The sequence below is a fragment of the Atractosteus spatula genome, chromosome 17, assembly GCF_055471065.1.
Source record: "Atractosteus spatula isolate fAtrSpa1 chromosome 17, fAtrSpa1.hap1, whole genome shotgun sequence".
NCBI lineage: Eukaryota > Metazoa > Chordata > Actinopteri > Semionotiformes > Lepisosteidae > Atractosteus > Atractosteus spatula.
This window is the reverse complement of record NC_142722.1, coordinates 13,267,458-13,291,058: the sequence shown is the minus strand read 5'-3', so window position 1 is coordinate 13,291,058 and position 23,601 is coordinate 13,267,458. Positions and strand designations below refer to the sequence as shown.

Here is a 23,601-nt window from a genome sequence, read left to right as displayed (position 1 = left end):
AGAGCTGGAGGACTTTGGAAGCATCAAGATAACTGAAGAAGCAGGAATAGGAACTTCACAGTAAAATAGTGTTAAAAACAAACGACGTCAAGACAGTGAGCGAAAAAAAATATTTTTATGAGCACTCCAAAACATATGCTCCAGATAAGTACAGGTTTCATTTGAAAGCAATCACAAAAATGTGATATTGAACTTGACAAATTTCCAAATTTAACACAAAATCTGATGGCAACAATAACTGAATAACAAGTAATAAATTATATCCAAGACTTTAACTGTTGATGGTTAACTTCATTCGATGACATTTACCTGTAAAAGCTTTCAATTTTTTTCCATAAAAAAACTTTGTCCATAAGGATAAAAAAAATCACGGCACTGAGAGCAGATAGAAATAAAGTTCGTCTTCTTTCAGTTCACTTAGAAAACCGTCTTCAGCCCAGCAGAGTCTCATGTGTGCTTTGTGGCTCGCTCTTCCTGTTTCAGAATTTGAGAACAATACAGTGAGGCATTGTAAACACGCACATTGTGCACTTCAACTCAGAGGACATCCTTCTCCAGCATTCACACTTCAGTTTTAAGGGAAACATCATGCAAATGTTGAAACATTCAAATCATGTTTGCGTTTTCCTTAACACGCCCTCATCCTGCATGACTGCAGCATTCAGGCTGACGTTCGTGCCCCTTCTTCAGATGAACGTCTTTTGTGCTCAAAAAAATTAATCCCATTCGTAAAGATATACACCTCACTTTCCATTCAGGAAGCGCTGCAGTTTCAGTTGACGAGTCCAGGTGTACTGGGCAAGATACCTCTCAGGACACAGGAATACCTTCAGGTTTGTTTACTGCAGTTATTCTAGAGGCACCTTAGCCTTGAAGTTTCACTTTCCAATGGTTTGGAGCTACTGCAGCAGACTAGCTCTGGAATAGAAGTGTTCTGCAACTCATACAAATTCATGGTTTACCTGAATTCTGGCTAAGGCTTATTTCTTAAAAACAGTAGAGAATAAGGCCAACATTGTGGCAAGTTTTTAGCTTATCTGACCTGACGTTCTCTGGCCAATGAGCTGACACCCAGGAATGCTTGTTTCAAGGTACACCTTTATGATTTCTCTGGGAAATGATCAAATTGTACAACCTAGTCAAATTAACCCTCTACCTCCTGCAACCCCTCAAAACGTTATCAGAACTCACAAATTTTTACTGAAAGGACATTTTTTTTTCTGTTTTTCGTTAATCATCTATGATGCTTTCCCTCCCAGTATTACCTGAATGGCGGTCTCTAACTCCAGCAGTGTCTGCTCATAGCGAGGAACTAGTGCCTTCAGGGCTTCGGGTTTGATGATCTGTTTCTGGATCCCAGGGCTGCCTGCATCCTTCAGCATCTGGAGGAATCTTTTCTCCTGAAGGAACACGCGTGTGGATTTCATGAACAAAAAGCGGTGCATTCAAAACCGACAACATGTAAACATCTTCACGCATTGTGTGGGAGGGGAGTCAACAAGTCGTGTTGTCAAGCCCTGTTGTGAAAAAAACAGCCGGATGAGATCCTGAGACCAATCAACTTCCAAAAAACAAATGAGCCAGTTGAGCTGAATGGCCACCTCTGCTCGGAAAAACTTTATCTTACGCTCTGGTTCTCAAATTTTAAGGTGAACGCTTTGAACCTTCAGTGCCGATTGTGACACTGTAATTCACATTCCGGAGCAATGATTCGTCATAGATCATTTATTCAGTTTGATGATTACACGCCGTCCTGCTCCAGTGGATTTCACCTATGTACTGTTACTAAGCTACACACACTAGTATTACAGAGTATTACCGCAACTCACCTGAACTCCCAGCAGGAATGTAAAAGCCAGTCCAGCCTTCCCTGCCCGGGCTGTCCGCCCCACCCTGGGAGACAATGCACAAACACCAGGCTCACTGATAAACAGCCAATACTGACACAAAGCCTACCCTTATCTTTATTACCGAAAACAGCAAATACAAAGACAACACCCACTCCCCACACACTGAGATGTCAATTTAGAAACATATTTGTGCCTCACAATGTAACCAAGATAGGAAATGATCAAATTCATTACAAAGCTGTCAATTTGTGCCATAGCCATTCCTGGATTCATGCAGAGGTAAAAACGCTTGATATTGCATGACCGTCATAGCCCAACAGTTAATGACATTGTACGGTTTGAAAAAGTTTGCATTAAAAATGTAAGAGTGATTTAGAATGCATTAAAGGCTTGTAATTTTTCAAAAAGCTTTCCAGTGATGGACATTTCACTCACCTGTGCACATAGGTTCTGATAAACTGAGGGGCATCGTAGTTAATGACGCACTTCACTCCAGAGACGTCGATTCCCCGGGCAGTGGCGTCAGTGCTGATTAACCTGTTTGGGTGGAGGAAAGCATTCTCATTTTCTTCAATACTCCCACATGCAGAGTGTGCAGATGCACCTTGTATTCTGTGTGGGTCCTACTCTACTCTATAGTACAGAGATGGGAACACTATACTGCAAAAAAAATCACCATCCTTCGGATTAGGTAAAACTGGGGTCCTGACTCTCTGTAGTCATTAAAAATCCCAGGGAGTTTCTCACAACGAGTAGGGGTTTAACCCAAGTGTCCTATGCCAAACTTTCCCCTTACCTTTACCAGTCAAGGACTCCTAATAATCCCCATCTATGAATTTGCTGCATCGCGCTGTTCTCCTCCCCATTGATAACCGAAGTGTGGTGAGCGTACGGGCGCCCTTTGGCTACCATTACATCATTGATGGTGGTGGAAGGGAGTCCCTATTACCGATATAAAGCGCGTTACGTGGTGTGTCAAGCCACGGATTAATCCACTCGCCAAAATGTTAGCCTCTTGGGGCGAGATGTTGGAATGCTCTTGAGAATCCAGGAGATGGATATCCCTCTCATAGTCTCCTCTTAATCATGAGACTGTTACATGAATGCTATCTAATCCACATGGTATCACGCCTTATACCCCGAGTGTAATGGATGATATTTTATAACAGGCTGATACTGCTCAGGAATGTGCAATGCCCCGCTGGCCAGCATAGATATAAGAGCGACTCACAGCTGGATTTTCTCCTGCTCAAACTCTTTTAGGGTCTTCTTCCTTTCGTTAGGGCTCAGGCGTGAGGAGAACTCGGCCACCTGCACACCACCAAACAAGCGAACCAGCAGATAAAGCCTACGGGAGAGCAACAGAAACTCTCAGTGCAACAAGCCAAGGAAAAGATTCAACGTAACAGAAACAGCGTAATATCTTAAGAAAGATGAAGCACTCGTTATGCACTTAGCATCTAGTTCTTAATACTGTAGCTGTTACCCAGACAGTTATGTTCCCAGTATTGGGGCTTAATGCCTGTTGTAAATGGTTAATCACGTAACTTAATTATTCATTCACATTAAATGCAATTTTTAATTTGATTAATTAATTACATTAATGCCAGTTCAAAGCTATGACTGGGTAAAGCTGTAAATAATGAAAGTTTCACAATAAAATGGTCACAGAGGTATAACTTGGTTCAGCGTACAAACGGCTAGTTTCACTCATGACTGAATACACCACTGACATGAAGGGACATATTTAGTACATCCACCGAACAATTTCTCATTTTAAATTAAAAAAAAATGTGTTTTTAAGTTAAAAAAAGAAAAGAAAAACAAACCACTTCAGACTGATGGCAAGCACTTGATTTTTATTTTTACTTGGTGGCTGTACAGAACTGAAGTTTAAAAGTTTAATTCTAAGAAGTTCGGGATTCTCCTCTGCCTGACAGTTTTTCGTAGTTGGTACTTGGATAAGACAGCAGAGGGAACGAGGTGCCGGCGTGCTGTACACTCTCACCTGTGAGACGCCTCTCTGGAGTTTGTGAAGCACAGGACTGGGCTGAACTTCAGCCGCAGAATGAAATCCAGAATGATCAGAGGCTTGCTGTTGAGAGTGCAGGGCACAAAGTATTCCTGCAGGACAGGTGAGGAAAAAAACTATTAATAAATTACCCATGTGTGCACTGAAAAGGCAAATTTAAAACAACAAACTACCATGGTGTTTCACACTGATTTTTCATAATCAGAATGGAACTTTTTTAATAATGAAAGAAAGTGCAATCTTTTATAGCACCATGGCGTAAACACCACATGATTGGCTTTGAAGATCCAGATTAGTACTATTCCTCATTTTGTGGATATAAATTAACAAGAGATTATAAAGAATAATGCTAATTGATAATAAACTATTGCACAGGATATTCAAAGTGTGAACTGTCCTAATTGTACAAAGTAAGATTTAAATGATTAAAATGCAATTTTAATCAAATAAATTGATTTTCTTCATCCCCAGGGGGTGAAGACAGAAGATGATGTGTAACTGTATTTCAGTAAAGCCTCTATAGACTGGACTCTCGCTCTGTTACTCACAGTGAGGCCCTCGGGGAAGTTGAATTTCTCCTGGGGCTGGGGGGACGCTGGCCGAGGCAGGGAGGAGGAGGCCGACTTGCTGTGCACAGAGGTGAACAGCAGAGGGCGGTAGAGGCCCAGCTGCTGCAGCTTCTCCGGGTTCTGCGTCAGGGTGGCAGAAAACAGCAGCTTCTGCAGAGGCATCTGTGGCTGGGTCAGGCTAACAGGAGGAAACAAGACGAGGGTTTGCATCCTTTTAGACAGAATTTAAAACTGCAGCATATCATTCCCATCAGAATATCATTAAAAAAAACACCATTGAAGGTAAGATAAGATCACTTTCTTGGCCATATACAGTTTCTCGTATAAGAATTTGTCTTTTTCGCATACCCCAGCTTGCTCTCCATGAGACACAGACACAGACAGGGAGAGAAGCTTGGGGTCAGAGCACAGGGTCAGCCATTTATATGGCGCCCATGGAGCAGCTGGGGTGAAGGGCCTTGCTCAGGGGCCCAACGGAGTAGGATTCCTCTACCAGCCATGGGATTTGAACCGGCAACCTTCCAGCCACAGGCGCAGAGCCTTAGCCACAGAGCCACTGAACCGCCCCCAAAATATGAAACGCTTCACGAATTTGCGTGTCTTCTTGCCTTTTTAAGATATGAGCCCAGCTATACAAAAGCAACAATACTTGAAAACCTTTGTTAGTTGCTACAACAAGTCTCAACAGGGTACTTTTGAAATCACATGACTTCAATAATCATAAACACCTTGTTTGGGGTTCTTCAAGCTTCAATCCAGCCTTTTCATATAATGTGGTCAAACAATGTATACAACAAGGGCAGATTCTGCAACACCGGGGCTTCAAAATGTGACTGATGCTATTTTATTATTGCACTGATTGAAAAACGAATGCCATGAGATGACTGGATGGCAGAGCTTACCTCGCTGCTGTGATTGGCCCAGGCTCCGCCCTCCTGAAGAGTGAGCCCAGCTCCGAGCTCCGCCCCCCTTTGTAAGCTGCCTTCACCACATGACTCAGCCAAGCCTGGTGCATGCTGTCAATCATCCGATCTGCCTCATCAATAATCTACACACAAACAACCATCAACAGATGACAGTGTATCCAAACCCAAGACTATACTGTCTTGCCTTTAAATTTTCTTGGATTCTGTTAATAATTCACTGAGAAAACAAATCAGTATTTTGTCAAAATTAAGACATGGCTTTCCAAAACTCTCAATTGTTAAATGCACTCAATCTGTATATCATTAAATGAGACAATGATTCTCCAAACAGCAGCACACAAGGGGGTCATATCATCAGAGTGTATGCAGTCACTCTCATTTTCAATAGGGCTTTAGGGATTACAGGGGTTTAAATTGTTAACCAGACTTACTGATAATCAGCAATTCCAAACATGTTATACACAACAGTTTAACTTTTTAAGAAAAAAAATAAAACCCTTAAGAATAGATCAATAGCTAAACAGCCCAGACAACTGAGTAGACAAGTTGAGCAGAGGCTCTGAAACCAAAATATAACCGGTTTGACATGTTCTGTTGCAAGTCTGGAGTTTCAGAATTATCCTTCTTGTAAATCATCCAAAGAAGTGAAACGCAGAATATTTAAATATCCCCAAAAATAACCAATTCAGCTTTATTTTTTTATAAAACAAAAATTAAAATTAAACTATTGTATGACAGCATATACACTTTGGCACTGCTCTCTAAATGTGTCTCCTTTTAGGTATCCAGACTAAACTATCACACTAGCTCGACAATTCTGTTTATTTGCTCTTAAAAATCTCAGAACTCAAAACACACTGTGACATTTTTATGATTACAGTATTAGTCTGGAGCCAAATTAAGTCAGCAGAGATGTGAAACAGGAAAAGTGCCTGAAGGGAGTTCCAGTGGATGAATAACTAAACAAACACGAGCCCCAGTTACCAGGAAGCGGAGGTGCTGCAGAGTGAAACCGGGTGTTTTATTGATGTGATCAACCAGTCTCCCTGGGGTCGCCACTACAATGTCAGCCAGGCTCCTGCTTCCTGTACCACTGCGTATGAGAAAAGACACCTCAGATTAACTGCCGGTCAATCACACTAGCACGATATGTGGGCACACAAACAATTTTTGCAGACCACAACAGAACACGCTCTCACCTCCGGTTGCAGCTCAGCCAGTCTGCATACAATTCTTAGTTTTTTTTTTGTTGGGTTTGGGAAAATGTAAATCTTCCTTTCTTAAATTCATCCCACATTTTCGTCTTTCGGTTACAAAACTATAACAACAGGAGCATTCTGCTTCAACGACAGGAACCCAAGCTTCCGGTTCCACCATTCACATCAAGATTCCAGATAAACCCATGTTCCTTACTTGTTCTCCAAAAGGGAGGCCTGCTCCAGGGCAAAAGATTTCTGCCCAGCCATCATGACCACTCTCAAGCCGGTGCCTTCAGCATACATGCAGAAAACCTTGCGCACCTGCGCAGGAGAAAATTTAAACACAAAATCAAATACAGTCTCAAAACTGGGGATAGGTCAGGCTTGCTGAGGACACTGTGCATGTGCGATATTATCTGTTCAGTGAGCCTACGTTATATCAATCTGATCTTTTAGGCGAAGGATTTGAAAACAGTTTACAAGCAAAAGGAACCTGAAGAAGTCAGAATTTCAAAATCATGAGATGCAGCTGGTGTTCCTAAAAGAACTACTTTTACCAGTGCAGCAAACCCCTAACCCCACCCAACATTTTCCTATTTCCTTTCTTAGGTTTTTATCTTAAAGATGATCACTATCACTCTTTTTCCAAAAATATTTAGATTCACTGTTATGTTTAGCCGATTTTGGAATTTCCACTACTTATCCCATACCCTCATGTGAGAGAGAATTGGAGAATTGCAGACTCCTCAGACCCACCCACTTTCGAGCCCCTTGTCTTCTAACGCATCCCATGAAGCACAAGCCCCTACCAGAGGTCCACTGGCAGGTGGAGGAGAGGTGTGTCCCTCACTGACAGCATGACAAATCTGCTAGAGACATCCCCGGTCAACCTTTCCCTCCCTACCAACAGCGGAGCTCAACCCATTGTGCACAGCTGACGAGTACCATGACTCAGGCTCGCATCCGTGACCACAAGCCCTCCAGAGCCCCTGAAACCTACAACACCTGCATTTACAGCAGGAAAATCTACACATGACTCAGCATCTTCTTAGGATTATACTACTTCTATCTCAAAGGCATGCCAGAATTTATTAATGATCATTACTATAATGATGTCATAGGGACTCAAAGACCAGAACTAACAATATAGGAGCTTCTAAAACTTTATTAGATGTGTTATGCACTTAAAATATTACTTTGTTCACTGCAAATATAAAATGCTAGTCTTTGCAGTCTACACTGAAAAATAGCATACTTCTTTTGTACTACTTAGTGTCACAGAACCACCATTTTTTGATCATATACTGTACATCCTGTGTACCTGTTGTGCCAACTCCTTGGTGGGCAGGACTGCCAGAGCCCGAACCTCACAGACCACTCTCTTCATCAACATCTGCCAAAAAAAGGGGACGTGGATGATTGAAGAACAACCATAACTGTGGCGAACGTGTAAAAGAGCTGTCAGGTGAAAAGGCTCCTGTGGCTGGCCAGGACTCTAGGCTCTGGACTGGTCATCGGTTTATTCAAGTCAATACAAGTACTGGGCAGCGCCACTAACCATTCATTAACTCACAACAATCAGGTTGTTTCAATGTCATTAAAGAAAATATCACTTAATTAATTCTGTATGTTACCAATTTGGTTTTTGCATGCTCCAGATTTTAAGTAAAGTTAAGAGAGAACAGGTCATTAGCTTATTTCTCCAAATGTGAAGCTGTTTAAAGTTTAAAAATGACATCATCCTTCATTTATTCAGGCATTCCCTTCACAAGTGTGCACAAATATTTACAAAGTATGCAAGCCTGATCAAGGTTTATAAGGTTGCGAGAAATCTGGATTACAACATTTACATGAAAGATGCTGTTAAATTAAGTTTTTACATGGTAAGATGTTATGGGACGATACCTGAACCACTGGGATGACAAATGCCAACGTCTTGCCGCTGCCCGTTGGCGCGGATACACAGATGTCCCGGGGCCTATAGCCCCCTCTGCCAACCAGCAGGCCATGGGGTGCACTCTCCAGAATGGCAGGGATCACTTCGGCTTGCACTGCACACAGCACAGGAAAGCAACAGCCGTGAAACAAGGACGGGCCTCACAACAAGTCCCCCTTTCAAGGCCTTAACGAGACAACTTGGAATTACTGTGTTTAAACCTGTGAGCAATAACCCACAAAACCAGCTTCACTCTGACTGGTAGGCTTTATAAGGTCCGTCCATTTTCCCGAAATGCACAGAAACTCACTCACCTGGAAAGAAGTGCTGGATTCCACAGCTCTCCAGCTTCTTTAGAAGCCTGGGGCAGAGTCCTGGGACATCGACAACCGGTACCAAGTTGCTCTTGATGTCTCTGTGGATCAGGTTAGGCTGAGCCAGCCAATGAGGCAGAACCCTGTAGACCTGAGACATTCATCGAAAAAGAAGGGTTGTTCTCGGACCTTCCTTCACAATGCCCTTCTTCATGTCCAATTACAGTTCTGAAAATCCTTGCTGTTCTTCCCTTTCCACAACATCACATGACTCTGTTCTAACTTTACTTTTGAAAAAGCAGGTTGACTTTCCCAAACCTGTCACTGCCAGTACATAAATAAGAATGTACCTCTCACCCAAACTCTCTGTGAAGCAGAGTTATTACCACTTCCCTATTTCTTTCCTTGAGTATCATTTTCCAATAAATAGTCGGATTTATTACATTGAGTATTTGATCTTGACCGTAATAAAAAAAAAGAACAGGAAAATTTGACTTGCTGTTCCAAAACCAGAGTTAGGCTCTTTAACAATGTAAAGGTTCAATTAAAAGTATTAATGGAGTTGTGGCCAATAAACCAAGACCACTTGAATCTGGCTGTGGCGAGCCATTTGGATTAACAAATTTCACAGAACCACCAACATTATCATGCAAACTCATTTTGAAGACCTCCTAATTACAGGAGAGGAGGAGGACTAAACTCTGAGTATACAATACAGAAAAGTTACCTTCTGCACTGCTTTTTTCTCAAAACCTCCCAAAACTGTGAAGCAAGACTGGGACTGATTTTGGTCTTTACTTTGGACAGGGGTCTCTCTCTGCTCGCTTATCTCCTCCTTCATTTTTCCCACGGTCTCTTCACTATCCCTCTCCTCTTCACTTTCTGGGTCTTTGCCCCTCCCATCTTCAGCAGGCCTCTCTTCCTCTGGTTTTCCTTTCCCCTCTGGTGCCTTTTTCCTCTTTTTGGATTTCAATGGTTTTTCGCTGTTGCCATCTGAAACATTACAGACAGAATTGGGAAAATGCACATAAGATATAAGGCTCGCAAAAGGCCTCACTCCTGCGGGTCTCTGAAAACCACTTTGATGACGTCTCTCCAGCTTCTGTAAGCCCAAGAAAGGATCCGTTCACCCGGCAAGGGTACATGCACAGAAAACAGATGGGTATCCTCACAGTTCATGCAGTACACAAACCTAACTGCAACAGACAAAAAGCTTCAGAAGACTAAGATACCTGAATCAATGGCCTCTGCTTTCCCCTCAATTCCAGGACCAGCTGGCATTGAATTTTTCCTCTTCCTTTTTTTCCCAGGCAAAATTTGAGGGATTTTGTCAGCATCTGCATCAGAACAGTAGCTTGAAAGCTCCGGTGTCTGTCTTGCTCCTGTTCTCTGGCTGTCCTCTGAGTCACTTTGAGAAGATGGAGCTTTACTTGCATTTTTCTTGTTCTTTTTACATACTACATCTGTAGACTCCTGTTCCCCACCAGTCTTTTTCTTCTTGCCCTGGGGGGTGTTGATCTGGACTGGAAGACCAGGCTGTTCCGTCTCTTTCCCCTTGGGCGTTTTCTGTTGCTGCCTTGCTCTGGCCTGCTCTTGCAACTTCGCCAGAAGAGCTTTAGACCTGGACTGGCTGTCATCATCCCGACACTCCTCCTCTTCCCCCAGGTACCTGGAACAGAAACGCCGCCTCTAAAATCCAGACATTTACAGTGTCCCTGGGTAGCTGAAATCCTTGCACCCAGTCGATTAAATACAAAAGTGCATGGAAACTCCCCGATACACAATACAGGAGTCAAACAGTCAACTACATTTTCCCGACACCGGTTGGATGAATTTGGTGTTGAATGAACAAGCTTTATTTTAGCTGCAAATGTTAAAAGTCAGGATTCTTACCTGTTTATGAGAAACAGCGCCATCTCCCAATTTATCTTGCCAGAGAACCTCGTGTTACCTTAAAGGATGTCTGTTGACGGAAATGTCACTCTTCAAGTTGATCATACTTTACATTTTGTAATATCTTGCTTCAATTCCCAACTGATTATAGACAAGAGACCTTTGCAATGCTGTATAAAGTAGGAGATGATCCCGTTAAACCTTGAAACACAGTATATAACTAGATAAATACATCACGTTGAAATACGAATGAAGTACACTAACAAACGTTATATTCAGAAAACAATTCTTAATAACCACATTTCATTACAACATCAATTGCAAAGTCGCCTTAGTTGTAAATATCCATTACCTAAAACACGCTGCCTTCCTAACACATGTTGACGATACTACGTCGCGGTGCGATGACATCACCGACCAACTTGTGGTCAAACCAAAAATGGCCAGGAAAACTGGTTATGAAAAGAAAGAAACTTAAACATGGGAAAATTAATTTAAAAAGAAACATCACACATATACCATATATTAAAACATACGCAACACATTTTTTTTCAGTAGTGATACATGTTCACTCACGTACCGCATGTACAGCCCCCCCCTCTGTAAACATTATTTTGGTACAGCCAAGCGAGTGACGCTATCCAATGAATTCGAACATGAAAAATTTTAAACTGGGAACGGCAGGGTGGTTGGCACTATTGTAATACTGGGTTTTAGATATTACTTTACAGGATTTTAGTTATTGTATAAAATGGCAGGAGAATCGGCAGTTAAAGTTTGTGTGAGGGTTCGTCCGCTAATTCAGAGGTAATTTTTTTGCAGCTATTTTCTCGGCTGTGAATTTGTATTTTTGGTTAGATATCGTATCCCAACCCTCTTGAAATATGGAAACGTTTTTATGATAATCGATAATCAAGATTTTGTTTTTTAATGGGCTTAGCTCTGACAATGCAATGACCTGAGAAATAAGAATGTTTCAAAGCCTGGCGCATATGTTTGACTTATAAAGCATGTAATTCTTTTTATGTTGAATGTCGAGGAACGTTTTCAAATTTTAGTTTGTCTATATGTATTTGGATTAATTTTGGATTTGGAAATGTATTACCCATCAATTGTTTTTGATCGAAATTAAGAATGAAGATCCGGAGATTCCCGAGTTTTTAATGAAAAAAAATTGCGCTTCACGTTTTGTTATCGAACAGGGAAGAAGCTGAGGTGTCAAATGTAGAGTCTGTGCCAATATATTGGAAAACCGATCAACAGACTGTTTACCAGGTTGATGGCCCGAAAACGTTCAACTTTGGTAAGTAGATGTTAAAATCCTTTGCTCCCTGAGGCTTTTTTGAGACCATTTTGCCTCTAGATTGATGTGCCCCTAGAAATTTTGTAGTAACTTTTTAAGTATAGACATTCGAGGCCTGGCGCAGAACTTGAATTGTATGTAGGATGTAGGATGAATGTCTGCTTAAGCATAGTCCTCTATTTGTATTCATTAATACATTCACATGCCAGGTTACCTGCGATCTCTCTACTTATTTGAACGGCTGCTGTAATGCTTGAATCCTATGGGATGCTAAAGCATTTTAGTTGCTATGTATTTCATTTCCTGTTCTGGATGGTTTTTCCTCTTCACATTGCAGACAGAGTCTTTAATGTCAACGAATCAACGTCTCAGGTTTACCATGAAGTTGCCAAGCCTCTCGTCATTTCTGCTATCAAAGGCTACAATGGTAAGGGCATCCCGTGCCCACTCATTTAAGGTGGGCTGTATCTGGACAAGTCGCTGAAAAATGATAAGTGTGTACAGTATTTACTTTCTTGTGACACTAGCTTGAAATATTTAATCGCATCATGAATTAAGTCTGCTTAGTGGCTGACCTGGGTTTGGTACCTATCTTCGCTCCAGTCATTTTGTTCCGTTCTTTTTTCACAGGCACTATCTTTGCCTATGGGCAAACCTCTTCAGGAAAGACTTTCACAATGATGGGCAGTAATGAGTCTCTTGGAGTGATACCTCTGGCAATCCATGACATATTTGAAACCATTGCACAGGTAGGTCAGACACTATGTATTCTAGTAACATTGAGATCTAAAAGGGTTATTTTATGCACCATTTGAGTGAAGCAACAGATAAGACAACTTCTACTATTATACCCTTTTATAATATTTTAATGAAGCCTAGTAAATGTTTATCAACCTCATGTTGTAAACTACAGAGGAACTTTAAAACTATCAGATTGCAGTGGTGCTTCGTAGTCAACAGATTCCGAAGGACCTTTGCAGCATCATCTTTTGATATCTTTGATATTAGAAACAGAATCATCTTTTAATATTTTGTTAATTCTTAATTGTTAATGATTGTTTAGAGATCAAAGTTTTCTGAGGATCAACATTTTGCAGCAAAAAAATAGTTAATTGTAACTGATCCCCAGCTTCTATGGAATTTAAATTTTTTGCTGTTTCAGTCTCAAAACATGGAGTTTCTGCTGCGTGTGTCCTACATGGAAATCTACAACGAGACAGTTACAGACCTGCTGGTTGACAGTACCAAGAGGAAACCTCTGGAAATCCGAGAAGGGATCAATGTGAGTGAACCGATATGAATAACTTGCTTACGTTGTATTTTGTGTGACTGCAAAACATTTCAGCTTCCAGTGACAGAAATCTTGAGGATTAGGGATTTCACAGGTGGCTTTCCAAACTGAGTAAAACACTGTTGTGATCATTAAAGATGGTGCCTGTTTGTTATTGAAGCTAACCTGTGTGTACATCAGATTTACTTTGTCGTACAATTAACAAATATCCATTAATTCTCGCTTTAACTGCAGTGTGATATCTGTTTTTGTTCTTTCTTTCTTCCAAAGTATTTCAATGTCTTACTGTATTTTCGTAAACCTAATTTTTTATTTTTAAAAACCTTTTTCAGAGAACTGTTTATGTAGCAGACCTTACCGAGGAAGTTGTTGTATCAGCTAGTCAAGTCCTGGAATGGATTAAGAAGGGAGAAAGTAAGAATGTATTTTAAAAATACTTGTCTGTTTGTCTAGATTTCACATGATCATTTTTAATTGTATGCTACACGTATTTTAAAGATTGCAAGAGATAGAACTACGATTGTAGGAAAGGAAACATTTTGAGATTTCAGATTTGTTTTTTGGGGGGACTATCCTTATTTCTACAATGTTATTTAGGGACTTGGAGCAAAGTGACTGTAAATCACAAGGCATTATTGTGATAATTAGGTTAATATATTATAGTTTCTCTTTGGTCTGTTTCATCTTGGACAGATTTCCTAACTCGATATGATCCTTAACACAATTAGTAATGCTGACAATTTTCTTACATCTGCATTAATATTGCAAGATGTTCAGATCTAGCTACTCTTGTGTTTTTAAGAAAATCGACATTATGGAGACACCAAAATGAATCAACGAAGTAGCCGGTCGCATACTATTTTCAGAATGGTAAGTCTCACGCTTACTGCTTCTTCAGTGATGGTGCACATTTTGTGTTGTTAATTTGTGTGGTGGGGCATTGCAGTATTTTATGAAATTACTTTAGTTGTTAGAAATTTGCACTGACTTTCGGTGGGAACATTTGTCTTAAATTATATTTTAACTTACATATAACAATATATTTAGAAATTATCTCATTTTGACATTGTGGTCAGTCTGTCCAATCACTGAGACAATGCAGTTTTAATTTGGTCTATGTGGGTGTTTTTTTTTTTTAGATTTTAGAGAGCCGTGAACGGAGCGATCCCTCTAGTGGGGAAATTGCAGATCAGGCAGTCATGGTTTCCCATCTGGTAAGCTGTAAAATACAACTTAAAACAGGTTTAACAGGATTTCAAATGTGGTCTTGTCACTAGATCAGTATTTCCCAAGTGACGGAGAACAACTGGCTCAGCACTGCTAAGTGCAGGCTTGGATTTCCAGCCATGAATGCTGAACTGTAAATGGCACAGTGGTGGGTCAGAATATCCAGTCTGCACTTTCATACTTTCTCCCTGTGTGGAAGAAAGGATCATATCCTTAGCGGAGATGTAAAAAGGCATTTTGCACTTTCAGACTAGGTGGATTCTAAATAAAGCTTCAAGTCTTTTCTAGTAAACTAATTGTAGCTTTCTGTTATTTAAATGATGTACAATAGATCCTTTAAGGGAGTTCATTTAGTGAAGCCTCTGCTTTTGGAGTATTCTTAATGTCAATGAATTTGACATTAGTTGAGCACAATTAGAAAAATCATAGGGGTGAAAGCAGATGAAGTGAATAAGTACCTAATTAACCAGAGCAAATGCAGAAATGTTTAGATCGTATTCTTATTTCTTTCACCATCTGACTTTTCACCAGGGATTTGAGTTCCTGAATCACTCCAGACTTGTGGCATCATGTATTGCTATAGTTTCTCTCTGTGGTTCTGCTTTAACATTGCCTACAGTACATGCTTCAAACTGCATTTCTGCTCTTAGAATCAAAATGTAAATAATTAAACCAACAGAACTGAATTTGATTTTAAAAGTAGCAATGTCTATTAGAAAGTATCCCCATCTATAGGAGATTTAACTCCATTCCCTTGTTGCTAAAAAGCAAAAGCAATTGGAGAGGGAATTCATGCCTCCTCATTCCTTCATGGTTTTAAATAGATGACTATAGTTTGGGTCCTATAAGCACTGGAATCATACAGTACTTTCTCTAAATTGCCTTTTTGTCTTCTCCAGAATTTGGTGGACTTGGCAGGCAGTGAAAGAGCCAGCCAAACAGGGGCTGAAGGTAACAAACATGCGTCTAGCAGCTGTAACATTTCCTTCTGGGCATCTTGCATTTCTGAAATTACACAGAGTAAAGTGAACATTAACCCCATCCCTTTTCAATTTCAGTCCTCAATCACGGGGTTAGTGATAAGCTATTGGACTAGCGGGAGTTCCAAATTGTGCGCTGTATAGATAGTGATCTTCTAATTTATTTTTACCTACTTTCTCTTATGTGTTTTGGTACTGTGTATGTTTTCTTTTGTATATGAGTTATTTGTAATGTACAGTGCTTTATGATTTTTTTTCTTTGAAAGGCACTTCGTCAAATAGTTTAAGTCATACTCAGTCATAATTTTTGAACCCACTTTCTCCAGTACCAAAGATGAGTGGGTCTCCAATATTTGGTTAATCAAATTACAAGTGTTCTTAATCTTTAGAAATGGGTGATTTGAGGGGATCTACTTATTATTAAAGCATCAGATGTTCTCACTACTTAACTCATAGGGTTATATTTTCTGCGAATTAAATATTTCAGTAAAAAGGCATGTCCTGTGTTTTAGGCTTGCGATTGAAAGAAGGGTGCAACATAAATCGCAGCTTATTTACTCTGGGCCAGGTTATCAAAAAACTGACTGATGGGAATGGTGGGTAAGTTGAATTCTGCTTTTTCCAAACACCTTTGCTACCTTTGGGCTTGCTGGAGCCGAAATCTCTTCAGTGGTCTGGAATGCTAATCTGTAATCTGTGCTGCTGTCCCAATGTGAACAAATTAAGACTTCTTTGTTTGACTGCTCAGGCATCCATTATTTTGTTCCCTTCTCATTCTTCCAGGTAAAGAGTGAAATATCTTTCCTTTCTTGTTCCAGGGGTTTTACCAACTACAGGGACAGTAAACTCACCAGGATTCTGCAGAACTCTCTTGGTGGTAATGCCAAGACGGTGATTATTTGCACCATTACTCCAGCCACAGTAGAAGAAACCCTCAGCACTCTTCAGGTAAGAAAGAAATCACTCTTTGTATTGACAGCCTTATGTTCGGCAGCTTCATCGCCAACGCGCTTCTTGGTAACTTCTCAAAATGAACTGCATCTGTGCTTGTTTTTCTGTCCCCCATCTAGTTTGCCAGTACAGCTAAGCATATGAAAAATGATCCACATGTTAACGAGGTGCTGGATGATGGAGCACTGATGAGGAGATACAGAAATGAAATTGTGGATCTGAAAAGACGTCTGGAAGAGGTATGTTATTTTTGTGCGCTGCTAAGATTGCAGCCTTGTTCCATTGTAATCATTATCCTCTTGGCCCAGATTTCATGTGCGCAGCTGTGAAAGTGGTGTGAAAAGAAATCCCTTAGTCTGGGGTGAGTTCAGAGCTTGGAAATACAACTTCAACAGGTAAGTAAGGAGCAAAAGACAGTGAAAATCAGGAGAAGCAGGAAACCCTGAATACAGAGGACTGAGAATAAGTCCTGGTGAGGCAAGATAACCAGCCATATCTCGAAAAACCGCTGTTAAGATCCTTAGATTAAGAAGTTACTATTAAGCAAACAAATGCAATGGGCTAAATAGCGTCAATCATTAATCCACAACTTCCCTAGGTATACTATGGTAAACATTATCATTGTTTCTGCTCAAGGGACCTCCCCAGACCTCAGCATTCTGGTCACCCAGAAAACCCCGGACTGCTATTAATCACTGAACTCTCGGTATGATCTAATCATAATCATTAATATGAAAATCTAAGAGACACCTCGAAGTCACCTAAAGCTGTAACAACATGTTTAACGTATGCCAGAATGGCAGCCAGTTTACTTTAGCGGTGATAAGGGCTATACCTCAGTTATCGATTGTGTGTGTTTTAAGTTGAAAGGTTTAACGATGTCTCCTGGTGAAAATAGTGTCCCTTTGTTGTGTGGTTAGGTTTCTTCTGAGACGCGAATGCAAGCAACCGAGAAGGAAGTCCTGGCCCAGCTGCTGCAGGAAAAAGACCAGCTTCAGAAGGAGCAGGAGGACAGAATTAGGAACTTGACAAAGATCATCATTACCTCTTCCAGTTTTGCCATCAATGATGTAAAGGTGATTGCAGGACAGATTGAAAGAATGGTTGTGTACATTTTACAGTCATGTTTGCAATATTTTGCAGTACAACTTTTCTGCCTGCCTTTTCATTACCTAACTGCTGCATATAAATGGATCTTAATACACATGTAACAGGGAAGCTCCAATGAATATGTGTCCAGACTTTACTCTCAGTAAGGAGTTGTTGCGTACTGCACACTGTACTATCTGCCTTGTTTAATTTGTCAGATCCGGAGCAAGAGGAGGATGACATGGGGTGGAAAACTGCTGCAAGGAAGGCAGTCCGAAGGCTTCCATTTCAGGGACACTGGCTTTCCAGAACACGCCACCAAAAGAAAGAAATCGGACTTATCTGCATTAGTAGAACCAGATGACAGTGAGTTCTGACTTTGACTGAACCGCCCTTGAGCTTAATAGTTGATTTGTAATGAAAAACTGCAGAATGCCCTCCCCTGTGCTAATGTCAGCTCTTTTGCTAAACTTATTTTGTCTCTCAATTTAAGCATTAGACATCGAGGGAGAGGACGTGTGGCAACATAACATTGAAGATTTCCCCTTTGACATGGAGATGAACATGAGCAATGTGTCTGTGCGCAGGAGCAGGGTTGTACAGTCCACGGCTTCCGATGTTTCGGCATCCACTCCAAATAGGTGGGTGAGCTTGGCTTCAGTGCCAGTCTGTTTTTCTGCCGGTATACTGTACTGTCAGCATACCAGAGGGCCTCTGTGTCTGCAAGGCTTGTGGGTTCTGGGCAAGATGGGTCTCTCTAGCCCTGATCATGAAGAGCCCCAACCCAGTTAGTCTCATAGGGCACTGTTTCTAAAAAAAAATGAGTGCATGTAAATTGTTAAACATTTAAGCATATTATTTTGTGTCAATTCTTTTTCTATTTTTCAAAAATAATGTGTGTTCTACATTTTTCATGAACATATTACTGTTTTGGTGCTTTCATTTTTAATATCTTGTAACTAATTTTTAGCATTTTCCCAAATTTTCTCCCCAGCCTCATTTGGTCTTATGAGTTATCGAATTCAGTCCCTACAGTAGTAGCCATGGGCCACAGGGGCTGAAACAGAGGATTACATTCTGTGGTTTCATTTTCAAAGAATTGAAAGAAACTTAATTTCCTCTGAAAGTATGTGTCTTAATGTTGATATATCCTTTTAATCTTTTAGAATGCCTAATTCAAATATTTTCAGCTTGATTTACGTGGTGTTTATTTGCTCTTCGTCTCCTTTGGTGGAGTTCTGAGAGTCGATCTTCCCAAGATGTAGCCCCTGTACACGGTTAGTGGTCTGTTTTTAATCTGGTTTGTGTCTGATAGTTTGTCTTCTCAGATCCAGCTGAGCGAAGTGAAGGAAAGGGTCGCAGGTTTGGAGGAGGAGCTGCAGAAGAAGATCCGGGAGACTTGGGAAGCCGTGGAAAAGCAGAACGCAGCGGAGAAGCGGGTGTCCGAGCTGGAGGAGGCCTTGAAGGCCCAGGACCCCCGGGGTGAAGAGAGCCATGTGGAGGGCTGCCGTGAGGCTCTTTGTAAAATGGCAAGTAGTTACCGAAGGCATCGCCTTCAACAGCCTGTTCCACACTCCCATTCCCAGAGGGGACAACGGAACAACCTGCTCAGGTGTTGAAGCCAAGTCTCTAGATTTGTTCAAGAAAGGGCTGCATGAGATCCTTGGATCAGTTCATTACTAAATATCACAGGGGCTAAATGAAATTTCTTCACTGAAGGAAATTTGAGTTTGCGCTGTGTGGAAATTGCACTGAAGTAGAATTTTCTATTACACCTAAAAGCAGTTTACATATGCCTTATCTTTCTACAGTACGAAAAGGATTTTAGAGACACTATTCAGCTCTGTGAGACTCTGGTGGCTGAGAAGGTAGGCTTTATTGACTTTTTTTTACAGTCTTGTTCTGTTTTTTATTTTAAAGAAGAGATCAAGCCATTCGAAGTGCCGATGACATTGCACAACCATCCTTTTATAATATAATTTTGCAAATACACATCACACACGACAATGTAGCCTATCTGTTTGCTCCATATTTTGTTTTTACTACCAATATCGATCAGGAGGAGCTGAGTGCAAAGCTGAACATGCTGAAGGAGGAGCTGGATGCTTTGTGGAAGGAGAAGGAAGGGCTGCTGCAGGAGAAAGTGCGCCTTCAGCAGGAGATCATTGAGAAGGAAGAGCAGCACGAGTTCAACATTTTAGAGCAGGAGGTCCACAAGCAGTCTGAGGTGACTTTAATAGTTTACTTTGAACAGTACTTGTATGGATATGGACTGCAGTTTCCTTGGGAATAGAACAGACTGCATGTGCAATCGCATTTTAATCTCCCCTACATTGATGTCCCACTAAAACCTGCCTTCAGGAATCTACTAACCTCGGGGGAAAATGTCTTTTATACTTTTTTTGTGTTGATACTGTAATGTCAATTCACACTTGTAAGCATAGTTTAAGACCATCAAATGCTTAGTACTAGGCAAAACGTCATTGCATTAAAAACCTGCGTCCATGTTTTGCCATGAATTGGCAGGTGAGAAAATAATCAAGATCAAACAACTTACTGAAGAACAGGAATCAGAAATGTTGTTTTAAAGTCTTTTTTTGTTTGTTTACATGTCGTATCTGATTTGATGCCGAGCAGCATGCAAGAGTGACCAGGAAATGTTTTGCCTTGTTTTGTATGAAGTCCTGCATGATGAACTGGGCTGTTGATTTAGGAGCGAATCAGGTGGCTGCTTCCTAACCCCTCCTTTGCTTCTGTTTTGCTTATTTAATTGCTCCACAGACTGAGTTAGCGAAAGAAATCACCAACTTAAAGATGGAGCTAGAGAATTCTGGTGTGTGCATCCAAAATCTGAAGGTGAGGAAAAGTGAGAGCTTTTTAATTCTGCCATGTGCAGGATGGTTAACAAAATCCTTGCAATTCCTTATCCTTTGCTGTCAAAGGTCTTCAATATGGTCCATATTATGAAAAAGTGCAATCTTTTTTTTAATGATTGCATGAGACATTGCAGTTTTTTCAAAGCTCAGACCTGAGTTTCGTCAATGTTGGAATTTTGCATGTGATTCGTGACTCAGGGATTATTTATTGTTCCTGATCTCTTTTGATAGAAAGATGCATCTTGGACAATAAAAGGTGAAGCATTTCAAGCAGTTCCTAAAACAGGAACTAATACAGCATCTAATAACATTTTCCAACTTTTTGATGTTTATGCATGGGAGCTATGCAATATATAGACTCCCTTGGATTGAGGGCAGTGATGTTTGGGCAGAGATTAAGATTTGGGGGGACAAACAATAAATTAGCTGTGATTGCTGGTTCTTTTCTAATAAGATCTTTATTTCCTAGGCTGAGTTGGAGGCAAAATCCAATGAACTGCAAAACAAAGAGGAGTGGATTGCAGAACTTGAGAATATGGTAGGTTTACAATATAAACACTAACGCCACTGCCCCTCTGCCACTGAAGCCAATTAACCTCTTTGGCTAAATAGTTGACCGACATGCCGAACCTTTTGCAAGTCCGTGTAATCGTGGTCTTTCTAAGCTGTTGGTTTCTCCCTTCAAGGGCGGCAAGGACTTAATGGAGCAGATCCGGAACCTGAAGCACTCTCTCGGCGATGCGGAGGCAGTGAGCCGCGACACGAAGAAGGAGTGGGCCTTCCTGCGCAGTGAGAACCTGGCGCTGAAGGAGAGGGAGGTAAAGGCCCCGGTGAGGCTGCTGCATGTTGGCTCGCGTGCAGGCAGGCTAAGCGGGCTGCTGATTCCTTTGCGGTCTTTCTTGCACAGAACGACATGGCAGCCAGGTATAAGCAGATGGAGGTGGAGGTGAACCAGCTGCGCAGCCAACTGGAGTCGGAGAAGATGCGCTTTAAAAGGATGGAGACGGACCTGCAGAAAGAGCTCCTGATGGCTTTTGAAGAAAACGCCAAGCTGAACACCCTTCTGGATGGGAAAGTCCCAAAAAGTATATATATGATTTTATATTTTGTATATAATGCTACACAAATGGGTGGGGCAGAGGTTAAGAGATGGATGCTTAACTTAAACTAGGCAATTGTTAAATTTTGCTAGAGTAAAGGCAGTTTAAGTTGATTGCTCTAGAAGTACGTTTGTGCCATGACATGGATCTTTCTTCATTTCAGATCTCATTGAGCGTTTAGATCTGGAGAAAAATGTTGCAGAGCTCAAGAAAGAGCTGGAAAAATCCCAGGAAGGGGAGAGAGCCTTGCAAACGGAAGTTAATTCTCTCTCTGCTCTCAAGAACCTTCCTGACAAGGTGGATGACTTGATGAAACAGGTGATCTGCCGCTTTCACTGTCTTGGTCTTTTAAAGGTGCATATATATAACATCACTTTCTATAACCACTTCATCCAGTTCAGGGTCGTGATGTCCCAGAGCCTATCCCAGAAAGCATTGAGCCAAAGGCGGGATACACCCTGGACTGGATGCCAGTCCATTGCAGGGCACACACAGACACCAACACACACTCTCGCACCAAGGCCTCATAACCTATCTGCACAGCTGAGTTTCCGAGTCTGGATTGTGGGAGAATACCAGTTAGCACTGCAAGGCAGCAATGCTAACAAGTGCACCACTGTAGTGTTTATGTGTATGTATATATTAGTAATATAAAACGTGCTGAAATTCTAGAAGGGTTTCAGAATTGAATGTCGCAGGTCTGTGATGTTGGAACTTTTGTGTTTCTAGGTGTGTGACGTCTCTAATGAGTTATGTGCCACCCGGGTGGAACGGGACGACCTGCTCTCTGCAAAAGTGGAAAGAGATGAGGAAATCCAGAGGCTGACAGAAGCTGTGCAGCAAGTAACCGAAGACCTGAGGGAAACGCAAGCAAAACTAAGTGAGGCAGACCAGAAGATGGCAAATCTGTCCGAACAGCACAGCGCAGTGCAGGCACAGTATGTGGAGGTTGCCGAAGACTGTGAGAAGCTCAAAACTGAATTGGAGAGCTCGTCTACAGAAAAACAGCAATGTCTAAATGGAATGGAAGACCTGAAACTACAGGTTAGTTGAGTTTTGATTTCAAATCCCAAGAGAGAAGTTCAGATGTAGATGTGTTCTTTGTGCCTGTTAACACCTGGAGTTTCTTAAGTGGTACAGCGTGTTGTTTTTTCAAGTTCCGCGCGAGCAACAAAGTTCAATTGCAAAAAAAATGAAATTTTCAGTTTGCAAAGAGTTTTTGCAACTGAAAAGGCTTTTTCTATTATTTTTTTCCTCAAGTGAACGTCCTTTAAACAGGTTTGGCCAATTCAGTTTTCCCGTTTGAAAGTTCACAGTTTTTGCATTTGTCAAACTAGCTTGACTGCTTTTCACATAACATCATGGCCTGTGTACTTGGAACAGAATTTACAGATGACGGATCTTTAATCCTTAATCTTCCCAGGACCAGATCATCATGAATTTCAGTCCTGTACAAACTAAAGGTTAAAATCAGAATGTGCATTTTTCACCAGTAGATGCATCTGCACTATTGTAGTGTCCATCAATAATAGATATGATGTTTAAAATGGTTAATAAAGTCACCCTAAACTCTAAAGGCAATGGAAATCTTCCATGCAAATGGGACCTAGTGAAAACTAATAACTTATCTCCCACTAACAATTCAACTGACCTGGTCTAAAAGTGACTGAGTCCACTTGACCATTCTAATAGAAATACAGATGAAATCTTAACTCATCTGATTTAAATCTTGTAGAATAAAATGCACCTGCTCCATGCCATCTAAGAAACATGAGAATGAGATGCTTTTTTTTTTAAAATCTACATTTCAGGTTTTAAATGTATCGGAAGAGCTGAAGTTGGTGAGCAGCGAGCGGGATTCTCTCCTGTCTGAGAAGGAAGACTCGACTCGGATAACTGAGGCTGACCTGCAGGAGCTGAGGACCCACGTCGCCTCCCTCACTCAGGAGAGAGAGCAGCTGCAGGAAATCCTGGAGTCAGTCCGGGCTGAGAAGAGCCAGCTGAAGGCCGACCTGGAGGAGAAGGTGTGATGTTGCTTTTTATGATGTACTATCTTCACTTCTTA

The 23,601-nt window shown here is 41.2% G+C and overlaps 2 protein-coding genes across 2 annotated transcripts in view; one reads left to right on the top strand and one right to left on the bottom strand.

Moving 5' to 3' along the window:
- Positions 1-99: 99 nt before the first annotated feature.
- ddx51 (DEAD-box helicase 51) lies at positions 100-10,895 on the bottom strand. The gene is made up of 16 exons (XM_088935709.1): positions 10,720-10,895; positions 10,059-10,495; positions 9,554-9,819; positions 8,827-8,977; positions 8,482-8,627; positions 7,898-7,969; positions 6,791-6,897; positions 6,362-6,470; positions 5,354-5,499; positions 4,431-4,629; positions 3,859-3,974; positions 3,082-3,198; positions 2,286-2,387; positions 1,830-1,893; positions 1,266-1,400; positions 100-474 (listed from the first exon to the last, which is right to left on the bottom strand). The coding sequence occupies exons 1-16, from the start codon at positions 10,740-10,742 to the stop codon at positions 448-450; spliced, it is 2,217 nt and encodes a 738-aa protein (XP_088791835.1). The 5' UTR covers positions 10,743-10,895; the 3' UTR covers positions 100-447.
- A 575-nt stretch (positions 10,896-11,470) lies between these two features.
- The window catches only part of cenpe (centromere protein E), a 30,969-nt gene continuing 18,838 nt past the window's right edge, over positions 11,471-23,601 (top strand). The window contains exons 1-25 of the mRNA XM_088935459.1: positions 11,471-11,526; positions 11,922-12,022; positions 12,360-12,449; positions 12,653-12,771; positions 13,185-13,304; positions 13,646-13,727; positions 14,116-14,183; positions 14,453-14,527; positions 15,440-15,491; positions 16,033-16,120; positions 16,339-16,468; positions 16,591-16,710; positions 17,392-17,547; positions 17,779-17,926; positions 18,054-18,201; positions 18,876-19,089; positions 19,372-19,428; positions 19,620-19,787; positions 20,342-20,416; positions 20,906-20,974; positions 21,123-21,254; positions 21,344-21,521; positions 21,700-21,854; positions 22,266-22,580; positions 23,348-23,560. Of these exons, the coding sequence (XP_088791585.1) occupies positions 11,471-11,526; positions 11,922-12,022; positions 12,360-12,449; positions 12,653-12,771; positions 13,185-13,304; positions 13,646-13,727; positions 14,116-14,183; positions 14,453-14,527; positions 15,440-15,491; positions 16,033-16,120; positions 16,339-16,468; positions 16,591-16,710; positions 17,392-17,547; positions 17,779-17,926; positions 18,054-18,201; positions 18,876-19,089; positions 19,372-19,428; positions 19,620-19,787; positions 20,342-20,416; positions 20,906-20,974; positions 21,123-21,254; positions 21,344-21,521; positions 21,700-21,854; positions 22,266-22,580; positions 23,348-23,560 (3,129 nt within the window). The remainder of the gene's footprint in view (positions 11,527-11,921; positions 12,023-12,359; positions 12,450-12,652; positions 12,772-13,184; positions 13,305-13,645; positions 13,728-14,115; positions 14,184-14,452; positions 14,528-15,439; positions 15,492-16,032; positions 16,121-16,338; positions 16,469-16,590; positions 16,711-17,391; positions 17,548-17,778; positions 17,927-18,053; positions 18,202-18,875; positions 19,090-19,371; positions 19,429-19,619; positions 19,788-20,341; positions 20,417-20,905; positions 20,975-21,122; positions 21,255-21,343; positions 21,522-21,699; positions 21,855-22,265; positions 22,581-23,347; positions 23,561-23,601) is intronic.